Source organism: Heterodontus francisci, chromosome 11 (genome assembly GCF_036365525.1).
Source record: "Heterodontus francisci isolate sHetFra1 chromosome 11, sHetFra1.hap1, whole genome shotgun sequence".
Taxonomy (NCBI): Eukaryota; Metazoa; Chordata; class Chondrichthyes; order Heterodontiformes; family Heterodontidae; genus Heterodontus; species Heterodontus francisci.
This window is the reverse complement of record NC_090381.1, coordinates 110967586-110993358: the sequence shown is the minus strand read 5'-3', so window position 1 is coordinate 110993358 and position 25773 is coordinate 110967586. Positions and strand designations below refer to the sequence as shown.

Genomic DNA, 25773 nt, shown 5'->3' with positions numbered 1-25773 from the left:
GTGGGGCAGTTTCTTATTCACTACATCCTTTGTTCTAACTCTTGCTGTTTCTCTTTTCTCTGCCTAAGCACAATTTTTAACTGCTGTACTGTCTCAAGGTCTTTACTTACATACCCTTATCAGTTCTCTTTTTCAGTGATTTCATTATGTTGTGTAAAAATGACTTCTTGGTAATTTTCCACAAGCTGTAGAAACAGCATTTCAGTATTTCTTATTCTCACAGCAAACAATACTACTTCAGATATATAACTATAGTAGTGTAGTTACTAATGTCTATCTGCTCAGGCTGGTATTTTATTGTATGTGAATCAGTTATTGCATTGATGGAAATTTATATGTGGCTTATTTTTGGCAATGGTCATTTTAAACAGTCGTTTTCTCAGATGTGAAAATCAACTCCATACAGTGAGACCATTGTAAATGTTCAATATCCCAGTCAGTTTGAATCCCATTTGTGTTGTATTTGATATTTTCAATGTGATTTAAACTATCGCAGGGGAAGATTTCCTTTTGAGGGGCGATCTGATCGAGGTTTAAAAATGTCATAATGATTTGATGTGGTAGATGCAGAGAAACTGTTTTGTCTGCTGGAGGAATCAAGACCAAAGAGAAGAAAGTCAGGAAGTACTTTTTCATATGAAGGGTAGTGGAAATCTGGAAGTTTCAGCCCCAAAATGTTGTGAATGCTGGGACAATTGGAGCTCTCAAAATTGAGATCAATAGATGTTTACTAGGCAAGAGTATCAAGGGGTATGGAGCAAATGTAAGTAGATAGAGTTGAAATTCAGATTAGCCATGATCTAATCATGCAGGCCCAAGGGACGAAATAGCCTGCTCCTGTTCCTATGTTCCTGCTTGCTATGTGTCCTCTGCTCTCTATAAGTTGGAACTATGGCAAATAGTGAAGCAATATCTGAAGGCTGTTCTTTTAGAATGCTTTCGTGATACTGTTATAAGACAAGAGGAGATCTGCTCACTTTATTTACAATGCTCCTAATGCACAAATCCTACAGCACAATACCAAATATGTTGGAATAAATACAAGGCATGTAAAATCTTGGCATTTCACAAATTTATTACTAATGTTGCAAATGTCAGGTATAGAATTTAAGTTTTAATGATGAAAACGAGAACACACTGTGTATTTCATAATCAATGCAGATGCTACATGAAATAAAAGCAAAATACTGCAGATGCTGGAAATCTGTAATAAAAACTGAAAGTACTGGAAATACTGAGCAGGACTGGCAGCATCTGTGGAGAGATGAAAGGTCACAGACCTGAAATGTTAACTCTGCTTCTATTTCCAGCACTTTGTTTTTATCTCAGATGCTACATGAGTTGTCACAAGAAAAGGTTACTGTGAATATTATTTTAAATCTGTACATAAAATTTCGGGTTTTCCTTACTAACACGTTTTTTTCAAATTCAAGCTTAAGTTGACACTTTTCTGAGTGTTGCAACAAATAGCCCAAAGCTGCAACTAGTTGATTGGGATAAAGCATTGGACATTAACAATAAAATTACATTGCTACATTTCTGGAGAGCGTTCAGAGTCATTTTGTGTGCGATTTACTCATTAAATATTTCTTGGTGTTTTTTTCTGGTTGAAACAAGATGATGTAACATTTGGGAGCAAAAATGCAGATCAGCAGACCGAAGCTCGATGCCAGAATTGCAAACACTTCTACGGCCACCGTGTATTTTCCAGGGGAGCTGACGTAAGCTGGGATAAATGTTATCCATACGGCGCAAAATATAAACATGCTGAAGGTTATAAAAGTCGCCTCGTTGAAGTTGTCTGGAAGTTTTCGGGCTAAAAATGCGAGCGCACAGCACACACATGCAAGACCACCGATATAACTGAACACACAACAGAAATACACCAAGGACCCAACGTTACATTCCAGTATAATTATAGTCTTGTAATACTTTGTGCTGTTAACAGGGAAAGGAGGTGAAGTGGTGAGCCAGATGATACAAATTATAGCCTGGACGGACGTGAGGGCGTAAACATTCAGCCTTTGATGCATAGGACTAAGCCATTTAATTTTTTTGTTGTTGGGTAGCCTGGTTTTGAACGCCATCAACACAACAAGTGTTTTCCCCAAAATACAAGAGAGACAAAGAACGAAAGTGATACTAAACACTGTGTGACGCAACATGCAGGACCAGACAGAGGGTCGGTCAATAAAGGTCAGAGAGCAGAGGAAGCAAAGTGTTAATGCAAAAAGAAGAAGGAAGCTTAACTCGGAATTATTGGCTTTGACAAGAGGGGTCCGTCTGTGCTGATAAAAAGTAAGAGCTGCAGCCAGTGTTAGACAGGCTCCAATCACTGCAAGTGCCATTAGCGAACTTCCCATCTCGTCATCAAAAGAAAGGAATTCAATTTTCTTTGGCACACATTGGGTTTTTAACCGATTGGACCAGTATTCTGGAGGACATTTTAAGCAAGATACAGAATCTACGAGAAAGCAACACATTGTTAGTATTTAAAAGTTATAAGTGCAGACTGATACTTAAAACAAAGGGTAACGTGAACGTGTCAAGCGCTTCCACTGGCTGAGTTGGTTAGTGAAACGAATAGCCCACCTGCCCTGTGCGGCAAGATCCCAAGTTTGATCTCCAGACTCTGCTGAGTTTGGTGATCTAATCGGAGGGAACCTATTAGGTGTTGCAATTAGCCTCTGTGCTCCTGGAGGGAGGAAGTTAGGCCAAAAGCTGCATTTATACAGTGATTTAATGCAACGGTGATCAACCTTTCTGTTACTGAGCTCCCCCCCCCTCCCCACCCCCACCCCGACCGCCTCACCCACCCCCTATGTTATAAAAGTTCCACTGACCCCTGTAACAAGTATTTTCTCGGTATAAAAATTACACACTTAAACATGTAGATTTATTGTTATTTTAGTTTTACTTCATGTGAAACTAAATGGGACCAACACTTGCAGTGTTTGAAAATACAGCACCAGCAGTTCAAAATAAAGCTGCTGGATTAAAGAGCGCACTGGAAAATAGACCCTCTCTGATGCATGACTGAGTGCAAAGCACCAATTCTTTTCCTGGCAATGCCTGCACTGCCCGAGGCCTTGCACTTGTGACAGAGCATGGAGGGTTGGTGGGAGCTCCAGTGTGGCCAATGTTCAACACATCCCATATATCTGCATAACTGCTAGGTGCTCCATTCTTCCCAGCAGGCCTCTGTGTCATGCCACAAAACAATGCATGGACAGTATTACTTTTCATCAAAGGGAAGGGTGAACCTTTCAACCCACTCCCTTTTCTGTTAAGGCTTTGATTTATCTTAATTGCACAAGGCCCCTTGTCATTTTGTTTCCAAAAGAAGTTTAATTTTACTCAAAGACTGTTATTTTTAATCCTCTCCACCGCCAGCAACAGCAGGAGGGATGATCTTGATGGCAGATGGTGTTGTCCCGATGGTGCTGCTTCCCCTCCCAACACCTGGCACTACAGCCACAGTGGCCAGTAGTGAGTGAGGGAGGGAGTGAGTGAGGTGCAGAGCAGGCTGGTCCCCACCGTGTGGCTCAGCTTCAGTGGTGCTTTGCGGTTAGAAACCCAGGCTACAGCAATGCCATTGTCATGGGAGAGGAGGCAGTCTAGATACAGCAAGTGGAGCCTTTGCAAACACAGCAGCGGAGGTGATGGTGTTGTCGATGGCTCCTTTCCTGTCTCCTCCACCTACCCTATTTGGACCCCTTGAAAACTTCTCATGGACCCCTCGAGAGCTGTGGACCCCAGTTGAGAACCCCTGCTTTAATGTATTCTCCACAGTCCCAGAGAGCATCATATGCGATGAATAATTTTGAAGGTCAATCATTGGTGACATGCAAGTAAACTTTGTACACATCAAGCTCCTAAGCTTAATAATAAGCTGAATGGGTAATGAGAGGAGGAAATCAGTTAAGATTTTTGTTTCTGAGTGCTGCTCTGCTGGAAGTGGATGTTGGAAGACAGGATCTGGATTGACTGTGATCCCACTTGCTCCTCAGTTTTTGCATAGTCTGCCAGTATACCCATAGAATCAAGCCTGAGCAATACTTCAATAGGGATAGGAGAAAATTAACAACCAGAGGAAAGATGCACATCTATATTCAGTTTACTGAACTCACCATCTGCTCACAGTATTCACTCACTCACTCACTCACTCACACAAAGAGATTTACCAGAATAGTATAGGCATGAGGGAATTCAGACATATGGAGAGACTTTAGAAGCTGGAGTTGTTCACCTTCGAGCAAAGAAGGTTAAGGAGAAATTTAATAGAGGTGTTCAAAATTATGAGGGGTTCTGCCAGAGAGAAAATGATTCCAGTGACAGAAGGTTTGCTAACCAGAAGATACAGATTTAAAATCATTGGTGAAAGAACCAGGGTGGGGAGGGGGTGGAGATTAGGAGAAATTTGTATAGCATCGAGTTGCTGTGATCTGGAATCTGCTGCTTGAAAGGTTGGTTGAAGCAGATTCAATAGTATTTTTCAAAAAGGAATTGTATATTTACCTGAAAAGGGGAAATTTGCAGGGCTGTGGGGAAAGAATGAGGGAGTGGGACTAATTGGATAGCTGACATAGGCATGATGCGAAGAATCTTTCTGTGCTATATAATTATATGATTGTATATTCAAACACACCTGTCACATTGCTGATCTCACCATCAGAGCATGGTATGCAGGTAAAACAACACAATGGCTTTTCTTTTTTGACTGTTTTCCATGTGCCAGGAAGACAACTGTCAGAGCAAACTCCACGGGGAACCTATGATAAAGAATTGGTATTTTAATATCTAGTGACCTTTAAAAGATGAAATCACTTAATATTATAACATTTTGTTATTTTGTTCCTGGTTGTATTACATCAGGCTCTCTACATCAGGCGAAAGGTTAGACATGTCTTTGATATCTTTAGGCTTCATTTACCAATTAAGGAAACCCGAGGTGCGATTAAATTAGTTAAATTTGAAACAGCAATTTATAAACAAGATGCAATCCCAAAACATGCTCAATATAGTATCAAATTAGTTAGATTAGAGAGGTTTTTAAAAAAGGTAGATATTTACAGATTTATACACACACAAATCACTTGGTACCTTTAAAACAGACAATTCTGGGAAATGTTATTCAGAAAGAAAAGAATGTGTAGAGTTTGCAGCTTGTGATGAGATATTCTGCTCCTCTTTATATCAGGCGGGGCTTGGTCCTAGTGTTGGATATCATCGGATGGGACATCCAGCAGGGTTCTCACAATAACTTCGACCAGCTACTTGGTTTCACTGTGATTTCTGCTGCCCTACCGCCAAAATTACAGTAGAAGGTTTGGGAGATCCTCGTAAGGAATTCTGCCTGCATATGCTTTAACAGATTGTTGAGTCAGTAACTCCTTTCAAATACTTTAAACTTTGCTCTATTGAGGGATAGCACTATAGTTACGTGAATATATACTCCACCCCAAAAGCTAATGGGAATCATTTTAGTGTTTCATGAGGTCAAAGATCTGCAGATGTTCACTGAAGGTTTGAAAACAGGCATTTAGATTTTTACATGATTAGAATATCGGTGCATTAAATAAAAGAACAGGATCGTCTGAGAATTTTGGGAATAGAGCTAAAGATGTTTACAGCACAGAAGAGGCCATTCAGTCCATTGGATCTGTGACAACACCTTACTAGAGCAATCCAAAACTACTCTAACTGCCCCATTCTCTTCCCATAGCTCGGTGTGTCCCTCAGCTTCCTTAAAAGTTGAAATGGTCTCTGCCACAAAACACATGTTGCAAAGTATTTGATGCTCTAACAGCTATCAGCATAAAAAGAGGTTTCTTAAAACTTGCTTTTCACTCTTTCAGTTAGTTTTAAATTCATGATCCCTTCTTGATTGATTCTCCAACCAGAGGAAATATTATTTTCTATTTACCTTTTGTAATTAAATATATATTTTATATGAGATAGCATAGAAACATAGAAAATAGGAGCAGGAGTAGGCCATTCAGCCCTTCGAGCCTGCTCCGCCATTCATTATGATCATGAGTGATCATCCAACTCAGTAACCTGTTCCCATTTTTGCCCCATACCCTTTGATCCCTTTAGACCCAAGAGCTATATCTAACTCCTTCTTGAAAACATACAATGTATTGGGCTCAACTGCTTTCTGTGGTAGTGAATTCCACAGGCTCACCACTCTCTGGGTGAAGAAATTTCTCCTCATCTCAGTCCTGAAAGGTTTACCCCATATCCTTAGACTATGACCCCTGGTTCTGGACTCCCCCACCATCGGGAACATCCTTCCTGCATCTACCCTGTCAAGTCCTGTTAGAATTTTATAGGTTTCTACAAGATCCCCCCTCACTCTTCTGAACTCCAGCGAATATAATCCTGACTGATTCAATCTCTCCTCATATGTCAGTCCTGCCATCCCAGGAATCAGTCTGGTAAACCTTTTCGCTGCACTCCCTCTACAGCAAGAGCATCCTTCCTCAGACAAGGAGACCAAAAGTGCACACAATATTCCAGATGTGGCCTTACCAAGGCTCTGTTTAATTGCAGCAAGACATCCCTGCTCCTGTACTCGAATCCTCTCGCTATGAAGGCCAACATACCATTTGCCTTTTTTACCACCTGTTGCACCTGCATGCTTACCTTCAGTGACTGGTGTACGAGAACACCCAGGTCTTGCTACATATTCCCCTCCCTCAGTTTATAGTTGTTCAAATAATAATCTGCCTTCCTGTATTTGCTACCAAAGTGGATAACCTCACATTTATCCACATTATACTGCATCTGCCATGCATTAGGCCACTCACTCAACTTGTCCAAATCAGATGGTATGTATTTGCAGAAAAAATAGGTTATAAAAGGGTATCAAAATAATTAATTATTGGGATGTGGGTGTTGCTGCTAAGGCTGGCAGTTATTGCCCATCCTTTCAGAAGTTGATGATGGACCTTCTCTTGAATTGTGGCAGTCCATGTCATGTAGGTACTCCCACAGTGCTGTTAAGCTGGGACAGTGACAATGAGGGATGGTGTGTGACTTGGTCAGGAACTTGGAGGTGATGGCGTTGCCATGCACCTGCTGCCTGGTCCTTCTGGATGGTGGAGGTGCTGTGTTTATGTGCCCATTAAATTAGTAGAGGAAGAGATTTCATATAAATTCATTATATGATGGCACCCTAGGATCCTATGATCTAATTCCAAGACCATTGTATACAATCTGAAATGGCCACATTTTAAGATGAACTTACCTCTTTTTTCCCATCTATCCAAACAATATTCTCTTTGTTTATATATAACCTTTTATCAAATGCTACAAGTCCATCATAGTGTCCAATTGTCACAACATGCGCAACACCTTCAGAATTCATCTGCCAGTTTACCAATTCATATAACGGGACTGTATCTAAATTTGGATCAAAATATATACTTTCTCCATTCTTTGCTGTAAAATTCACGACATACATATGATGAAGTAGCTTGAATAAAAAGAGAAAAGAGAGAAAATTACATGCAAGTCATTGGTGAGGTTATACTTTGTAACACAACTGATTGTGTAGCATTAAGTCAAAATTAGAAACCATTTAAAGCCTTCTCCCCAAACAAAATGTACACAATTTCTTTTCAGAAAATTGGAAAGTTGAATATAAATGAGTACTTCTTCCATTTTGAAAACATTATGTTGGGGTCCTTCTGCTGAGTGGAAGGGTTGTTCTGGTCAAAATATGTCTGTGATATTTTATGCATGACAGAAAATTTTGACCAAAAACATAAACTTTTCTATAAATAGTGATCAGAAATAATCTAACTCGGTGCTTACAATATGATTGACACACAGCAACTAAAGGAAGCCCAACTGTGTATAAATTATATTAAAAGATTCAGCAAGGCAAATGATAAAAATACAAATTGTTGGCAAATGAATCAGAGGGGAAATGAGGAGAAATTTATTTAGTAGAGTGAGTTGCTAGAGCAGAGAACATTAAGGGGAGATTTAATAGATGTGTTCAACATTATGAAGGGGTTTGGAAGAGTAAATAAGGAGGAACAGTTCCCATTGGCAGAAGGATCAGTAAACAGAGAACACAGACAATAGAACCAGAGGGTAGATGAGGAGATTTTGTTTTGCACAGCAGGTTGTCACAATCTGGAATGCACTGCCTGAAAGGGTGATGTAACAAATTTAACAGTAACTTTCAAAACAGAGTGTTGGATAAATACTTGAAAAAGGAAAAATATGCAGGGGTATGTGGAAAGCCGGTTGGGGGGTGGAGGTGGTAGGATAACTGGAGAGCTCTGTCAAAAGAGCAAGCACAGGCACGATGGACCAAATGGTCTCTTTCTATGATGTAAGAATATCTAGCGGTATTAAATTCTGGAAATCAGAACTCGAAAGAGTGGATGCTTGTCTGTTATTATCCGTAAGAGGAGAGATTAATCTTTCAGATGTAGACCTTGCATCACAACTTTTATCCTGAACTATTTTGTACCCATGGCACACTGTACCCATTGTGAGACTTTTTAAAGTTTTGGGTTAAATGCTGCATTATATGCTGGGGGAGGAGGGCAAAAATTGCTCTGATTGACATGTCCACCAACATGTAAAATGTGTTTGTGAAGATTTCCTTTATGGGTTGTTTCTAGTGATGATATTCTAAGGATGCCCAAGTCAGGAGTGTAATGGAATTCACTTGCCTGGATGGGTGCAGCTCCAACAACACTCAAGAAGCTTGACACCATCCAGGCCAAAGCATCCCAATTGATTGGCACCCCATCCACCACCTTAAACATTCATTCCCTTCACCACAGTGGCAGCAGTGTGTACCTTCTACAAGATACACTGCAGGAACTCACCAAGGCTCCTACGACAGCACCTTCCAAACCCGCGACCTCGACCACCTAGAAGGACAAGGGCAGCAGATGTGTGGGAACATCACCACCTGCAAGTTCCCCTCCAAGCCACACACCATCCTGACTTGGAACTATATCGCTACATCCTTCACTGTTGTTGGCTCAAAATCCTGGAACTCCCTTCTTAACAGCACTGTGGTTGTACCTACCCCATGTGGACTGCAGCAGTTTAAGAAGGTAGCTCACCACCACCATCTCAAGGGCAATTAGGGATGGGGAATAAATGCTGGCCTGGCCAGCGACGCCCACATCCCATGAACGAATAAAAAATGCAGCCATATTCTAGCGACCAATCTGAGATTAGTAACTGTAATTGTAGTTGCAGGCACGTGCTTGGGTGGAAGTGGAGCAGTTTCGTTTCTTAGAGACTTCTGTGTCTTTCCCTGTGCAGCATTCAGCCAGGAAAAAAAACAGCTGGTCCATCAAGTCGGCCCCACGCAAGGCAGCAGCTAAAAATATATGGGATCGAACTTCTACCCAAACGCCCTTCGTAACTTTGGTGGAAGGTTAACAGAATCCCAGACAAATGCGAAAACGGCCATTTGCAGTTTCTTTGACATTCTGTTGATCGTTTGCCGAGAGATTGGGAAAAACACCACTGAAATTGGTTTACATATTTCTAACGGGAAGGAAGAATCGTTGCTCTCCATTTAATTTAAGGTTAAATTAATGTGCCGGGTCTGATGATTCCCTGAATGTTCTTGTAAACCAGATTTGACACGGTACTAGATTTACTGTTTTAGGAGGTCGTAAAGTGAAGTAATGTGAGACCCCGCCTCCCCCCAAACACATAGAGACTCATTCCACTTATTCCCAAAGACAGACTCCAGGGGCAGGATTTTCAAAGGGCAGTGGGATCAGAACCTGGCGTGGATGCGAAATGAAAATTGGGGTTCCGGAGATTGTCTCTGGAACTAAATGTCTCCGGGATAGTCTCCAATTTTCAATGTGAGGGTGGGGTAGAAGAGAGAACGGGGAAGCCGCTCGCTTCCAATTAAGCTCCTGGAGGAGCTCGGTAAGGGGGAGGGGGGCGTGGTCGCACTGTAACTTTCAATTGGAATTCCTGAGAGCCCGACCAGTCTGGTGCTTGACAGTGCACAGCTGTCAGGCTCACAATGGGTACGGGGCAAGCTTTATTGTTTTGGGCCCACTGGGATTTTGCACTGTCAAGTGCAGGACCTTTTCCTTCGTTTTGGAAGTACTGCCTCACCTCTTTATTCTGCTGGCCCTCCATAGAGCTGCCTGCTCTCATCGACTTGGCAGCGGCAGGCCCCATCATGACTGCTGCCTGCCTTTGCCACTCATGCTCTGCAGGCAGTTCCTGCCTCTTGCAGCTACTCGGCGCCATTAATTGGGCAGCGAGCTTGCCTTCTGACACGGAGTTGGGACCTGGGAAGCATCCGGGCATCGGGTTCCCAACCCTGTTTTGAAAATTCAGCCCCAGATTTACAATGCCAGCTTAGCAGGAGTATGGGTCCAAACTTGTTGACATTGTTGCTAAATTGGAAGTCTTATTGCACCCTTAAAGGGTTATGAAGTTGCATTGTAAATCCAGAGTCTGGACCAGACCTGTGCCAAAACTTTATATTGCATTCAATAGTTTAGCATCCGCGCTATAGCTTAGGGTGTGAATATAGGCTTTTTAAAAAGCATTAATGAGACAGATAAAATCTTCAGAAACGCCCCGGAGCAGAACTTTTACCTGAGAAAGTGAACTTTCTTAAATATTAGTAAATTTCCAAGAAATCTGTAAAAAATTAAAACGTTCTTACCTCCCAAAGGTCAAGTTGTGTATAGGTAAAGTTTGTTTTTGATAGCATGTTACTGAGCGAATGTGCTATTGCATACACTGCTTTGTATACGTTGTAAGCGATTCTGAGCTGCGATATGTCGGTGTATTGATTGTCTACTTCTTCCAACTTTTCATCTCCTGTGCATAGCTTGACCTGAGCATCACCGTCGATCTGAGTGAAGTTTTCCGGCTTTTGAAAGAAGCATTCAAATGTCGTTTCCCAAAACTCAGTCACAAAGACATTTCCAGGGTATTTCGATGGGTGAATTTCAAGAAGAAATTCCTTTAGCCCCGGCAGTACTGCCTTTGGGACAGCGAAGCCCAATGTCCCAACAAGGAATCTCGCCTCTTCTTTGGGAGAGATGTTGGGCATCGTGATCCAAGACTCACTCCCGACCCATTGGATTCCGGTCACGTTCTGCCGGACGATTTCTTGTAGCAAGACTGCCATATCGGCCTGAGCAACAAAGGCAACAATAATCTTTGTGCTGGCGTGTTTAATAATGTTGACGAGTTTAAGTAGCTTTACTTTAGAGTCTGTGTTGTGAACGGCCTCGGAGAAAGCGATGCAAATGCCGAAGCTCTCCATACTTTTGATGATTTCGTCCATTGCCAAGGCACCGTAGGTCGAGTTGCTCCTTATTGTCCCGATCCAGTTCCATCCGAAATATTTGACAAGCTGGGCTAAACCGTCGACTTGATGGTAGTCATTTGGAATGGTTCGGAAAAATGTAGGAAATTCGTACATATTGTTGAGGTAGTCATAAGCAGCGGAATAGCTGAACTGCATTTCAAGGAAAATGATAAAAATTCAGATAGCCTAATTGGAGTTTAAGCCCCCAAATACTTGCATGTCAAGGACAACATGATTAGAAACACATTTATACAATAATCATAAAACAAAGATTAATCAAAACACCGGCACCATTCTCAAGGTTCAAGTCAGGAGTGTGATAGATTTCCAACTGAGTGGGTGCAGTCTCAACCTCATTTGAGGAGCTTAACACAATACAGAACAGAGCAGTTTGCTTACCACTGTCCCTGTCATTGGACTCAATATCTACTGACTCTAACTTGGCGCACTGTGATTGCAGCATGCACCATCTACAGGAGGTATTGCAGCAAATCGCCAAGGTTACCTATTTCCTCTTCAGCCTCGACTACTGGGAAGGACAAGAGCAGCAATTTCATAGGATCACCATCACTTCCAAGCTCCCTTCTATGTTATACACCAGCTTGACTTGGACGTATAGCACTATTTCTTCAAACTGTACAATTTTTTACCTAAAACCATTGTGGGAATTCATCAGCACAAAGACTGAAGCAGTTAAAAAGAAGGCCTATCAGCATCTTCTCAAGCCTTGTCAACACCCCAAGAACAAATTAAAAACAGGCCAGTTTATAAATATTTAACCCTTGCGAATAAATACATGACATTCTACTTAATTCCAATATGCAATGCTTTTTGTTACATATTTCAGCTATCACAATGCCCATGTATCTGTATTGGCGCCAATAACATGGGAGTGACCTGCTTTATTTGTTTTGTGGGATGTGGGTGTTGCTGTCTAGGCCAGCATTTGTTGCCCATCCCTAATTTGCCCTTGAACTGAATGGCTTGCTCGGCCATTTCAGAGGGCATTTTAAGAATCAGCCACATTGCTATGGGTCTGGAGTTACATGTAGGCCAGATCAGGTAAGGACAGCAAATTTCCTTCCCTAACAGACATTAATGAACCAGATGGATTTTTCTTTTACAACAATTGACAATGGTTTCATGGCCATCACTAGCTTTTTAATTCCAGATTTATTAATTGAATTTAAATTTCACCATCTGCCATGGGATTCAAACCCATGTCCGTAGAGCATTAGCCTGGGCTCTTGGTTACTAGTCCAGTGACATTATCACTACACCACTGCCTCCTCTAATTGATGAGAAATAGCAGGGAGACTTTCAAAAATTCCACAATTGTGGTGGGAATTTTCTTGATATCTAATATGGTTGTTGAAGGTATGATCTGCTTCTGATCTATATACCTGCTCCATAAAAAGCATTTGGGATTTTACAAGCAGTAACAAAGCATTTTTAGATATCAAAGTGATTCTTCTCTTCATTCCAGCTGTCAGTTGTCTTTATTGAATGTTAAAAACGTCCCTTTCAACAGAAAGCACAAAGGTACAGATGGTGTTTATGAGTTTATCAAGGCATAGGCCAGATGCACAAATCAGCATTTATTTGATGTCCTTCATTTACTGTGTGCAATTTCAGTCTCCTTACATAAGGAAGGATATACTTGCCTTAGAGAGGGTGCAAAATTGGTTCATTAGATTGTTTCCTGGAATGAGAGGGTTGTTAAGTTCCATTGGGACATTTTATTACATTAAACATGCTATATTAATTCAAGTTGTTGTTAAAATCTCAATTTTAGAATCTGAAAAGTGATCTAATTGAAACTTATAAAATTCTTAGAGTGTTTGAGAGGCTAGATGCTGAGAGACTGTTTCCCCTGGCTGGAGAATTTTGAACTGGGGGTCATAGTCTTAGAATAAGGGATCAGCCATTTCAGACTGAGATGAGGAGACATTTCTTTAGAGTTTTGTGGATCTTTGCAATTCTCTACCCCAGATGGCTTCAGATGCTCAGTTGCTTAGGGCTGAGATAGATTTTTGGATACCAAGTGAATCAATGGATGCGGGGATAGGGTGGGAAAGTCGAGTTGATGTAAAAGATCAGCCATGATTTTACTGAATGGTGGAGCAGGCTCAAGGGTCTGGTATGGTCTACTCCTGCTCCTAATTCTTATATTCTTGTATTGTTATTACCTCCATGGGGTTTGATCACATTCAGACTGTGTTATGATTGAGGCAGGAGGAGTGCATTGTTTATTCTGGTCCCACTTCTCCACAGGTCACAGATATATTTAAGTTTTCCCACTTACCAATACAGTCAATCATATACACTATTTTTCCCAAAATAAAACATACCAACCAGGTTTCTTTAATAAGCAACAAAATTATCCATTTATTAAAAAAGAAGTCTTAACCAGTAATGAAGCAAAGCATAATTGAAATATAAACATTTCATTTTTAACTTAGCCCCTCACACTAACACACACACACACACACACAAACCAGTTAACTGGAAAAATAAAGGGACTTTTTTATTTATAGAACTCTATTACAGACAAAAACACTTGGGCTTAATACTGGCTCATTCTTGAAGAAACAGAAGATGAGATGTGCTCTGTTCCAGAACTAGCATATAGTCTGGTCTCTTACTACACCTAGACAGGTCACTGGGATCTTTTAGAACAGTTCTTTTCAGGTGGTGTTGAGAATTAATTTAGCAGGCTTTTCTTCAAGGAGAGGAGACACAATGAGTTCACACAGTGGACTTCTCAGAGTCTTTTCGAGAGGTGCTGGAAAGCTGAATTGGGTTGTGGTCTTCTCTCCTTTCTTAGGAATTCTCTTCTCTCCTTGGAAGTTCTCTTCTCTCCTTGGAAGTTCTCTCTTTTTATACAGCTCAACCCTAACTCAAAGTGATTCAAATGTGAAACCAACATTAGGAAGTCAATCTTTTGGCCTCCATCAATCTTGACCTGTCACTTCTTTGTAAACAGCTTCTCCAGTTGTCCAAAGTTCTCTGTTGTTTATTGAGCTGGATGTCAGGTGGTTTCCCGGAAAGGCTTGTTGTTGTTGCTGGAAGTCAAGTGGTTTCCCAAAAAGGCTTGTTTTCCTCACAAGACCCTTTTAAAAAACATTTCTAGGGAATGATTTTTCAAAGTCAAGTGGCCTTTATATGACCCTCTTTGAAAACCCAAAAGTTTAACATTTCTTCAATCTTTTAAAAATGAATCCCCAAAAAATATATTTAACAAAACACAGAGGCACTTTCATAACATGACCATCCTTGAAGGAATGAAACACCATTTTTAAAAGAGTTTCAAGACAAAGTCTAAAAAAAAGATGAAAACATCTTAAAACACATTCTCACACTCATCCCCATTCACTCTTTACCTGTAGTTAATACAATTCAGCTCTGCACACTCTTTTCATTCAGACAACTCAAAACAAAATTAGATTCTTGATACAGCATCTACAATAACATTATTTTTACCTGCAATGTGGATAATCTTTAAGTGAGAAGGTTGCATTAGTAAACTCCATTGGAATAGTCTGGCATTCTGGTTTTTAAACTTTTCTACAAAGGCTAGGGGGTTATGATCAGTATATAAAGTGTCCCTCTATTCATGGCGGACATAGACTTCAAAATGCTTAAGATCCAATAATAGACCCTGGGTTTCATTTTCCACTATTGAATATATTTTTTGGTGTCAATTTAGTTTTTTTGGAAAAGTATCCCATTGACCTTTCTATATCTGATTCATCATCTTGTAAAAGGACTGCACTGATCCCCAGGTCACTTGCATCAATCGCTACCTTGAAAGGCTGAGTGAAATTTAGAGCAACCAACATTCGTTCATTAGTCAAAATGGCTTTCAGCTTTCTAAAAGATGGTTGGCACTCCCCTGACTACACTACCTTCGTTTTGTTTTTCAGTGGCATATTTGTTAGTGGAGCAGCTATGATACTAAAGTTTGATACAAACATTCGGTAGAAACCACACATCCCCAAATATCTCATGATTTCTTGCTTAGTCTTAGGAGTAGGGAACTCCACCAATGCTTGTACTTTTGCTGCTCTTGGCAACATTTGTCCTTGTCATACTATATTCCTGAGGTAGGTCACTCTTGCTTTCACAAATTCATTTATGGCAAGGTTCATTACTAAATCAGCCGATTGTAATTTTCTGAACAGAGCTTCTAATTATTCCAAATGGTCCTTCCAAGTGCCACTATAGACCAGCACATCATCAAGGTAAACCACACAGTTAGGAACACTGGCTACCACTTGATTCATTAGTGTCTGAAAGTTTTCTGTGGCATTTTTTCGCCTGAATGTCATCACTCGGTATTGGAAAAGACTGCCTGGTGTGACAAAGGCCGATATTTCTTTAGCTTGTGGTATTAAAGGAACTTGCCAGTTTTTTTTATTCATTCATGGGATGTGGGCATTGCTGGCTATGCCAGCATTTATTGTATCCCTTTATCAAATCTACCTTTGGAAGAAATGTGACACTGCCCACTTTGTCAATACAGTCTTCCAAGCGAGGAATTGGGTAGGAGTCTGCCTTTGTTACTGAATTAACTTCTCTGTAGTATATGCAAAGTCTAGTTGAACCATCAGGTTTAGGCACAAATACAACTGGCAAACTCTAGCTGCTTTGACGAGTGGTTTTCCAGGATGTATTGGATTTGCTTTTACCTGGGTCTGTTTCTCTGGACTTAAGTGATAAGGATTCTGTTTTATAGGAAAGGATCCCCCTACATCTACATCTAAGTGGATAAGGTTGTATATCCTGGCTTATCCCTACAGACTCTTTTAAATGCTAGGAGTAGCCTTGTTAGGTCTTCTCATTGTGGCGCAGTGGTTCGCACCGCAGCCTCACAGCTCCAGCGACCCGGGTTCAATTCTGGGTACTGCCTGTGTGGAGTTTGCAAGTTCTCCCATGTCTGCGTGGGTTTCCTCCGGGTGCTCCAGTTTCCTCCCACATGCCAAAGACTTGCAGGTTGATCAGTAAATTGGCCATTATAAATTGGCCCTAGTATAGGTAGGTGGTAGGGAAATATATAGGTGGGGATGTGGTAGGAATATGGAATTAGGGTAGGATTAGTATAAATGGGTGGCTGATGGTCGGCACAGACTCGGTGGGCCGAAGGGCCTGTTTCAGTGCTGTATCTCAAACTAAAACTAAAACTAAAGTTAAATAAAACTAAAACTAAATATGAAAGCATAGTGTCCAATCTCCCTAACAATTCTGTATTAGCTAGCTGGATATTAGGAAGTTCAATGTGAGAATTGTCTAGGCCTCCTTCTGCCTCATCCTCACTATCCCTTTCATGCTTAACTGTCCCTACTACCTGACATACCTGTTCTTGCTTATCCTCCTCCCGGTGATGATATTGTTTCAACATACTGATATGACACTTTTTCTGGTGATCTGGGGTGTCAATCAAATAATTTACCTTACCAATTCTCTTGACCACTTTATATGGACACTGAACAGTGCTTTCAATGGTTCACCCTATAAAAGCAGTAATACTAACACCTCATCTCTTGGTTGAAATGTTTGGGTCTTGACATGATTGTCTGCCCATTTCTTCAAAGTTGTTAGGGAAGCTTTAAGGTGTTCTTGAGCCACATTGCAAGCTTTCGTGAGCCGTTCCTGGAAGACGGATACATAATCTAACAAAGAAGATTCACCCCTCGGTTCTAAAAACCTTCCTTTAATTAGTTTTAGAGGGCCTTTTATCTTATGTCCATAAACTAATTCAAAAGGATTAAAACTTGTAGACTCGTTAGGTGAATCCCTATTGGCAAACAAAAGAAATTCTAGTCTTTTATCCCAATCATGGGGATATTCATGACAGTATGTCTTGATCATTGTTTTGAGCGCCTGATGGTACCTTTCTAAAGCTGTGGGTGGTAAGCTGAAGACTTTAACTGTGTTATACCCAAATTGCCCATAGCTTCCTGAAAAACTTTAGACATAAAATTGGAACCTTGATCTGCCTGAATCTCAATCGGTAATCTATATCTAGTGAAGAACTGGGTTAACTTCTCTACCACTACCTTAGCAGAAATTGTTCTCAATGGAATGGCCTCTGGGAACTGAGTAGCCATATCCATGATAGTGCGTATATATTGGTGTCCCACTTTTGTTTTTGGTGAAGGTCCTATATAGTCTACCAACACCCTACTAAATGGTTCCCCAATAACTGGTTTGGAAATTAGAGGTGCCAGTATTATGGCAGGTGGCAGTTTTCCCACAATCTGGCACGTATGGCAAGTTTTACAAAACTGCTCCAGATCCTTGGAAAGACATGGCCAGTAAAAATGTTGACTTATACGTGATAAGGTCTTCTGGATCCCCACATGTCCCGGTATAGGAATTTCATGCGCTATCCTTAATAGTTCCCAGCAATACTTTGGCAGTACCACTGTCTGATGAACTATCATCCATTCTTTGTCTGCAGGTTTGTGAGGACATCTCCACTTCCTCATCAGAATCCCATTTTTGATATAGTAGCCTTCTGGAACTTCTTCTGCCTCAGCTTTTGTTAGAGCTGATTGTGCCACTTTATTTAATTCTGGTTCAGCTTTCTGAGCCTTGATCAGAGAAGACTTATTAAACATTTCCTTCAGATTATCCAGATCCCCAGAAAAAGCTTTAGATATTCGACTATCTGACGGTGCCAATTTTACCTCCGACAATAGAACTTGTTTAGCTTATGCTCGGGTTACTACACATGAAGGTAAAATTCCTGGAACCTTTTCCTGCAACTGTTCTGTTTCTTTAACTTCACTTGGTTTTTCTGTGACTATTGGAGAAGCTACTACCTTCACTCTGGCCAAATCATTCCCCAGGAGTAGGTCAACTCCATCTACCGGCATAATATGGACAACTCCTACAGCTACCATTCCAGACATCAGGTCACACTCTTGGTGCACCCGATACAAAGGTATGGGTATATACTCCCTGCCAATACTATTCACTAAAACTTTAGCATTCAGTGCGCTCTCTGGTGGAAATGTTATGCCTTTTCCCAGCAAAAGAGTTTGTGTAGCTCCTGTATCCCTAAGTATAACTATAGATTTGCCTGCCTCACTTGAGGGAAAAAGAGTTACTTTTCCTTTTGACAACAAATTCCCTATAACTCTCAGGTATCTTATTCACAACCCTTGCACTCACATTAGTTTCTGTATTTGGTTTTACAGCTGCAGTCAGAGCTACAGCCTGATCTGTCATACTCTCGGTCAGGGTCCCTTTCTCTGCATTGGCTTTGTGCATCCCAATAAGTCCCATGGGTCTACCTTGCAACTTCCAACATTCTGCATGAAGGTATTCCACCTTGTGACAATGATAACACTTAAGCTTGTGGACCTCACTTCCACCCTCAGCATCTTCCTTTCTGGCCTGAGGAAGAGATCCCGGGGCATTCCCTTCCTGTCCCCGGCTACTTGCCTTTCTTTCACTTTCCCACCTTCTGTCCTTCTCGGGTTTGTGGGGGTAACGGACAAAGTGATTGGGCTTAGAATCAAGCTCATAGTCATCAGCAATTTTCACTGCCTGTCTGGCTGTTGAAACCTTCTGGTTCTCTACATGAGTTCTTACTAACAGAGGGAGTAAAATATAAAATATATTTAACAAAACACAGAGACACTTTTGTAACAACTGTGTGAGGTTTAGATGGTAGTTTTTCATCCATTTCTGGATGTTATTAACTCCTTTTTGACAATATATTAAAGAGAACATGAATTATAGGAACAAGGCTAAGCCATTCACCCCTTGCGCCTGTTCCACCATTCAATTAGTTCATGGCTGATTGTTATCTTTACTCCATCTACTCATCCTGGTTCTATAATCCTTAATACACTTACCCAATAAAAGTCTTATCAATCTCAGTTTTCAAATATTCAATTGACCCCCTCCTCCTTCCACCGCAAAACCAGCACCAACCCCCCAGCCTCAACACCATTTTGGGGGAGAGAGTTCCAGATTTCCACTACACTTTGTGTAAAACTGAATATTTAAAAACGATCATTTTAAAGATAAGGGTAGCAAAAAGGTAACTACTGTATACAGTCTAGCTGCCATATTAGAAAAAGGATATAGAGACACTGGAAAGGGTACAAAAAAAATTTGCAAAGATGATACCAGAACTGTGAGGTTATATTGTTTAGGAAAGGATGAGCAGCTGGGTTTCTTTTCTCTTCAAAAAATGAAGGCTGAGGCACGGTCTAAAAGATGTTTTAAAAATTATGAAAGGTTTTGATAGAATAGACACAATGAAAGTATTTCTACTTGTGGAGAAGAGCAAATCTAGAGGCCTTAAATATGATAGGCATCCAGAAATCAAATAATAAATTCAGAAGAAGCTTGTTTATGTAGAGAGTGGTGAGAATGTGGACCTTGCTGCACAAGGAGTAGCTGAGGAAAATGCTTTAGATGCATTGAAAGTGAAGCTAGATGACTATCCGAGGGAGAATGAAATTGAGGTTATACTGACAGGAGTTAGATAAGGAAAATTGGGAGGAGGCTCAAGTGGAACATAAATGTTAGCTTGGAGTGTTTGGGCAAAATGGCCTGTTTGTGTTCTGCATGTTCGGTGTAATTCTATGTAAAATGTGTATGTGAGGAGCAATTCTATGTACATAAGCAGAATACTGCAACTGCTGGAAATCTGAAATCAAAACAGAAAATGCTGGGAATACTCATTGACCCGAAATGTTAACTCTGTTGCCCTCTCCACAGATGCTGCCTGACCAGGCATGTTCTCTTGTTATTGCAGTTCTGTATGCAGGTCTATCTATCCAGTCTATCTATACAGTGAACTGGTTAGCCCGTGTTTGGAATTGTCCTTGGTAGCAAACCATCTTTGAAATCGAGCAACAATCTACAATTTAAAGGAACAATATTTCTGACATGACTACCACCAGGGTACATGGGGAAAGTGCTGATGGTGTGTCCTACCATTGTGACATTGAAGGGCGTAATGACTCTCGCCACTGCGACAGATTGCATGGATTCGGCATCTGTAACTATGGCCGGAATGTTGGAGGTTGTTTTGCACTTCGGGTCAGCAAGGGTTGCCTCCTGTCCGCTAATGAGTAGGGTGGTTACTTTGGTCGACATGGCTGGGTCCCCGCAGCCGTCATGAATCTGGTACCCCAGTGTAATATTCGGTAGTAAGATCTGGTTCCTGTTTATTTCCTCGATGGTGTAGATCATGGTCTGGGAAAACTGAAACTGCGAGAAATCAAAACTGTGAAGCAAACAGAGAAATAGATTGTTAGGACTTCATCTTGTTATTGACTCCAAACTATTTATACGGCAGCAGTGTTGAATTGGAAAGAAACGAAGTGTGAAACTGGAGCCTAGTCTGACTATGGGGGAGTAACAGTCCACGCGTGCCTTGCCTGTACTTGCACTGAAATGGTATGGTGTTCTCGAGGAGGGAGGGGCAACAAGAATTACAAAAAAACAAGGGGCAACTACGTGTAGTGACATGGAAAACTGATCATGAATTTTTGCTCTACTTGTTTATGATTTCGCCGGAGTTAGCGGTCAATGGGAATCTTTATCGAGCTATTTAAGATTCTGATACACGGCGGTCACACTAACTCTGCCTTCTACTAAATGTGGCGACATGGGCTGCAGCTACTTTACTTTTCAAGGAATAAAAAAAAGGACTTAAAACCCTTTTAACGATTTACTTGGCTTAATAGAAGATGGTCCGGATTGTCTTGTGGTTACAATCAGGGCAAGAACTGATTGGTCCTATCTGGAAGCATGTAGCAAAGGCAATCAGCACGAATGTGTGTACGACTTCGCTAGGAAAAAGGGCCTGAATATTTTTAATGAACATGTTCCTGCACATAGCGACAAAGTAATTTCCTTTCCTCCTCTCCTGTGAGGCTACCTACAGTTTCACTTGTCAATAATGTATTTGTTATTAGCTACAGTGGAGTAGGAATATTCCGATTTTATTCAAAGGACAGCATTCCAGTGAGAATAAGACAGACACTCCAGCTGAAACCTTCCAGCAATTGCTGGAAATATCCTTTATTTTGAAATTTGACAACACTGCTGGCCATGCGTTAATAGATCCGCTACTAACGCCATTGGTAAAGCACCACGCCGCATGCAGCATAGGTTCAGTTTGAACTGGTTGTGCAGTTGGGGGTGAAATTGAACAGGGACAAGCATGCAAAGCAGGTGGAATCGCATTGGCCGCCCATTATAGGACACGCCCAATATTCAGTTCTGTTGAAGCCAATGAAACTGAATATGGGGCAAGGTGCATAACAGGCGAGATACTGCCTGTTTTGCGTTGCCGCCCACGTCCAATTTCACGCTGACATTACAGTGAATCTGATACTGCTCCTATAATGGGTCAAATTCCTGGAACCCCTTCCTAACAGCACTGTGGGCGCACCTATACCACGTAGACTACAGTAGTTCAAGAAGGCAGCTCACCGCCATCTTCTCAATGGCAATTAGGGATGGGCAATAAATGCTGGCCTTGTTCGATGCACAGATCCCAGGAACAAATAAAACAATGGCGTTACCAGCCGTTGTGATTAACTTTGAGTGAGCACATGGTTCTTTATCCGAGGGAGATGCACAGGGACTCTGGAAGGTGTAATATGCAGCTGTTACGTTCAGTACTACGGACAAGACCTCAGCTCAACACCAGTTCCACAACGTAACACTCAGCGAGTTTCCACAACCTGGTCCATCCCAACCTCTCAACATTTATTGGATCATTGTCGAACCGTTGAGATGCAAACTCTAAACTTGATTCAAGACTCAATTCTTCAACCCCATCAGCCCTCATATCTAACACATTAATCAAAAATGAAAGCTTTTATTCGTTTCCTATTTATAAGGACCGACTGACCTTTTACACTCCGGGGGTCCAGGCGGGGATCTGAAGTCGAGAAATTGCTCTTGGCGATAGTAGTGAATGTTAAATGATCCGCCTATTACGATATCCCCGTCCTTTGACATCCGAGGCAAGTCAAACCTTCCTCGAAGTCGACAGAGTGAATCATTCTGCCCCAAAACAGGGACAGACAAGAGGTGTATCAGAAGCAGAAACCGACACATGACTATTGACTGGTTAAAACGTGCTGGTCCAAAGTATTCCTGAATGGGTTTATATAGCCTTGCAGACACGCCACACACACACTCAGAATTGGCCAGCATTACCATGAATTGATTAAAAATACCAAAGAATTGGAACAATTCCAAAGGAATCAGTTCAAGATTCTGCTCTTGTCTCCAGAGGAGATAAACCCATATTGGGATATATTCCTTCGTGAGCGAGATTATTCGGGGAGAACCGTGATGGTCAGAGTCCATCTTTTTTCGCAGATATATGCAGGCTCAGCATTGTTACACAGCAACTAGTTAAAGGACCAGGGTGGCTTGACATAATTCCCACCGGCCATTTGGTCATTTGTTGCTTTGAGTTCTAACCCGTTCCGAATTATTGAGACTTTAAGGAGACATGTCGCATACTCCTGTTCGTTATGTGGATTTACACGTGCGCTATAACATCCACATATATTGTAACTACAATGGTGGTGCATTAAAGTTGGACATAATCACTTCTCAATGAATACATAGTATTACATAGTATTTACACTGCAGAAATGGGGCATTCAGCCCAAAAAGTAAATGTTGATGTTTATAGTTGTGGTCTCCACGCAGTGAAAACATTTTCTCTGTCCTATCAAACCCTTTCATATTTTTAAAGACCTCTATCGGATCACTCCACAATTTTTGTTTAGAGAAAAGAGCGCCAGCCTGTTCAATATTTCCTGGTTGGGCTAACTCAGTTCTGGTATTATCCTTGTAAATCATTTTTGCACCTTCTCCAGTGTCTCTGTATCCTTTTTATAATATGAAGACCAGACCTGTACACAGTGCTCCAAGTGTGGTCTAACCAAGGTTCTATACAAAGTTAACATAACGTTGTTGCTTTTCAAATCTAACCCTCTAGAAATGAACCCCAGTGCTTTGTTTGCTTTTTATGGCCTTATTAACCTGCAATGCTTCGTTTAATGATTTTTGCATCTGTACCCCTAGATCGCCCAGCTCTCCTACTCCATTTAGACACTTATTTTCCAAAGAGAATGTGGTCTGCTTATTCTTCCTACTAAAATGTACCACCTCATATTTAGCTTTATTGACATTCATTTGCAAATTCCATGCCCCTTCTGCATATTTACTAATGTCTTTGTGATAATTGAAGATTAATGTGGAACATAATATGTGCTCTGACTTTTTTGTACAGAAGTACATGACTCTCATGCACAATTCTCACTCTTACTTTAATACTGTTATAATGTATAATGTACTCTTGTGTTGACCTCCTTCATTTCCCCTCTTTAACTAGCTTTTGTATTGCGGGGTTGTAGTATGGAGGTGGGTTTTCCTTGGCTGCCCCACGACAAACCAATCGCTCTGTCCATCCTCGTGACACCAAACCAATTCTTGTAATTGGCAGATGGAATTTCAGGCTGATCTGGTGCAGTGTGAAGTCTTACCGCTAGGTGGCAGGTTTAATATTCTTTGTAGCAACGTGTTTCTTCCTCAAAGTGAACTTACTGTGTGTTTCCCAATATACAAACCACTGTCACTTCTAGTTTTTTGTGCTTCTGTTTCTCTACTTTTGTTGTTTATTTGGCCTTCTGCTTGTACATAAGCTATGGCTCAGTGGATAACATTCTGGTCTCCGAGTGAGGAAAGTTGTGGGTTTAACTCCTCAGGCTAGAGACTTCAGGATGTAATCCAGGCTGACACTCTGATGTAGTACTGCATTCTCAGGATAGTGCTTCCTTTCTGATGAGATGTGAAACGGAGTCCTTATCTGCCCTTTCAGGTGGATGTAAAATGTCCCATGCACCATTTTGAAGAAGAGGTGGTCTCTCTGTTGTCCTGCTCCAATATTTACACCTCAATCAATCAACATCACTAAAACAGATTATCTGGTCATTATCACATTGCCATCTGTGGGGTCTTATGTTGTGCAATTTGGCTGCTGTGTTTCCTACATTACACCAGTGCCACACTTCAAAAGTATTTCATTGGCTGTAAAGCACTTTAGGATGTCCTGCTGTGACATGCACCAATTATTTTTATTTTGTGCCCTCTCCCACTGCAATCTTAGCTTCCAGCTTGTGGGTTAGTGCAGGGTCATGTCTGTCTCCCTGGACATAGCCGACTATGCTTTCAGCTTAAGCTTGGTGAAATTGAAACAATGTCTAATTTAACAGATGTAAGTCACTGGAATTGCAGAAGTAACCTTTACTGGTCCAACATTAATCATAAAGTGCAAAAATAGAAATTTAAACACAACCTAATCTACATCTAATGTTTTTCACCATAGAACCATAGAAGTACAGCACAGAAGAGGTCATGTGCTCCATTTTGACTGTGTGAAATCCTTTCCAGAGGAATTCAGAGGTAACCCATCTCTCTGAACCCCTCCACTGTCTCTAAATTATCAGACTGCTTTTCCAACATTCAGTACTGGATGAGCGATCTTCCAGTTTTCAGTCTCTGCCTTCTGCTGCATGCTTCCTCAGCCTGTAATGAAAAAAACAGTCTTGAGGAACTGACTCTTCCCTTAGAATAGGCAATTGGACAATGTGGTACAGTAAACAGGAGTGCTGAAACAGAGAGAGTGCAAAAAAGAATGAAGAGAGTCTTTACTTGGCCTCCCCACCTTTCTTGAAAGGGTTGCAGATATCTCAGATCAGAATATTTTCTATGCGAGGTTGCTTCTGACTACAACAACAACTTGCATTTATATAGCACATTTAATGTAGTAAAATGTCCCAAGGCTTGTCAAATAACACAAACATAATTTGACAGCACTTGTTCCAAGTGGTGTTCCACCTGGAGGAACACTTATTCAGCAGGTGAGGGAGGGCAGTAGGTGGTAATCAGTAGGAGCTTTCCTTGCCAATGTTTAACCTAATGCCATGAGACTTCATGGGATTCAGAGGCAATGTTGAGGCATCCCAAGGCATCTCCCTCCTGACTGTATACCACTGTGCCACCACCTCTGGTGGGCCTGTCCTGTTGGTGGGACAGGACATACCTGGGGATGGTGATGGTGGTGTCAACGACATTGTTGGTAAGGTATGATTCCATGAGTCTGACTATGTCTGTTGCGTGACTCGTCTGTCGGACAGCTCTCTCAATTTTGGCATAAGCCCCCAGATGTTCGTGAGGAGGATTTTGCAGGGTGGGTGCGCCATGCCATTGTCATTTCCAGCGCCTAATTCTATGCCGAGTGGTCCGTCCTGTTTTATTCTTTTTTGACTGCACTGTAGTGGTTTGGTACTGAGTGGCTTGTTAGGTCATTTCAAAGGGCAGTTAAGAGTCAGCTACATTGCTGTGTGTCTGGAGTCGCTTGCCGGCCAGACCAG

The 25773-nt window shown here is 41.3% G+C and overlaps 1 protein-coding gene across 1 annotated transcript; it reads right to left on the bottom strand.

Annotated features, from left to right (window-relative positions):
* Window positions 1-1556: 1556 nt before the first annotated feature.
* On the bottom strand, window positions 1557-22693 carry LOC137375086 (vomeronasal type-2 receptor 1-like). Its single transcript, XM_068041714.1, has 8 exons — window positions 22230-22693; window positions 20450-20591; window positions 18518-18676; window positions 17764-17934; window positions 10685-11488; window positions 7253-7480; window positions 4649-4772; window positions 1557-2464 (listed from the first exon to the last, which is right to left on the bottom strand). The coding sequence occupies exons 1-8, from the start codon at window positions 22691-22693 to the stop codon at window positions 1557-1559; spliced, it is 3000 nt and encodes a 999-aa protein (XP_067897815.1).
* Window positions 22694-25773: the final 3080 nt, after the last annotated feature.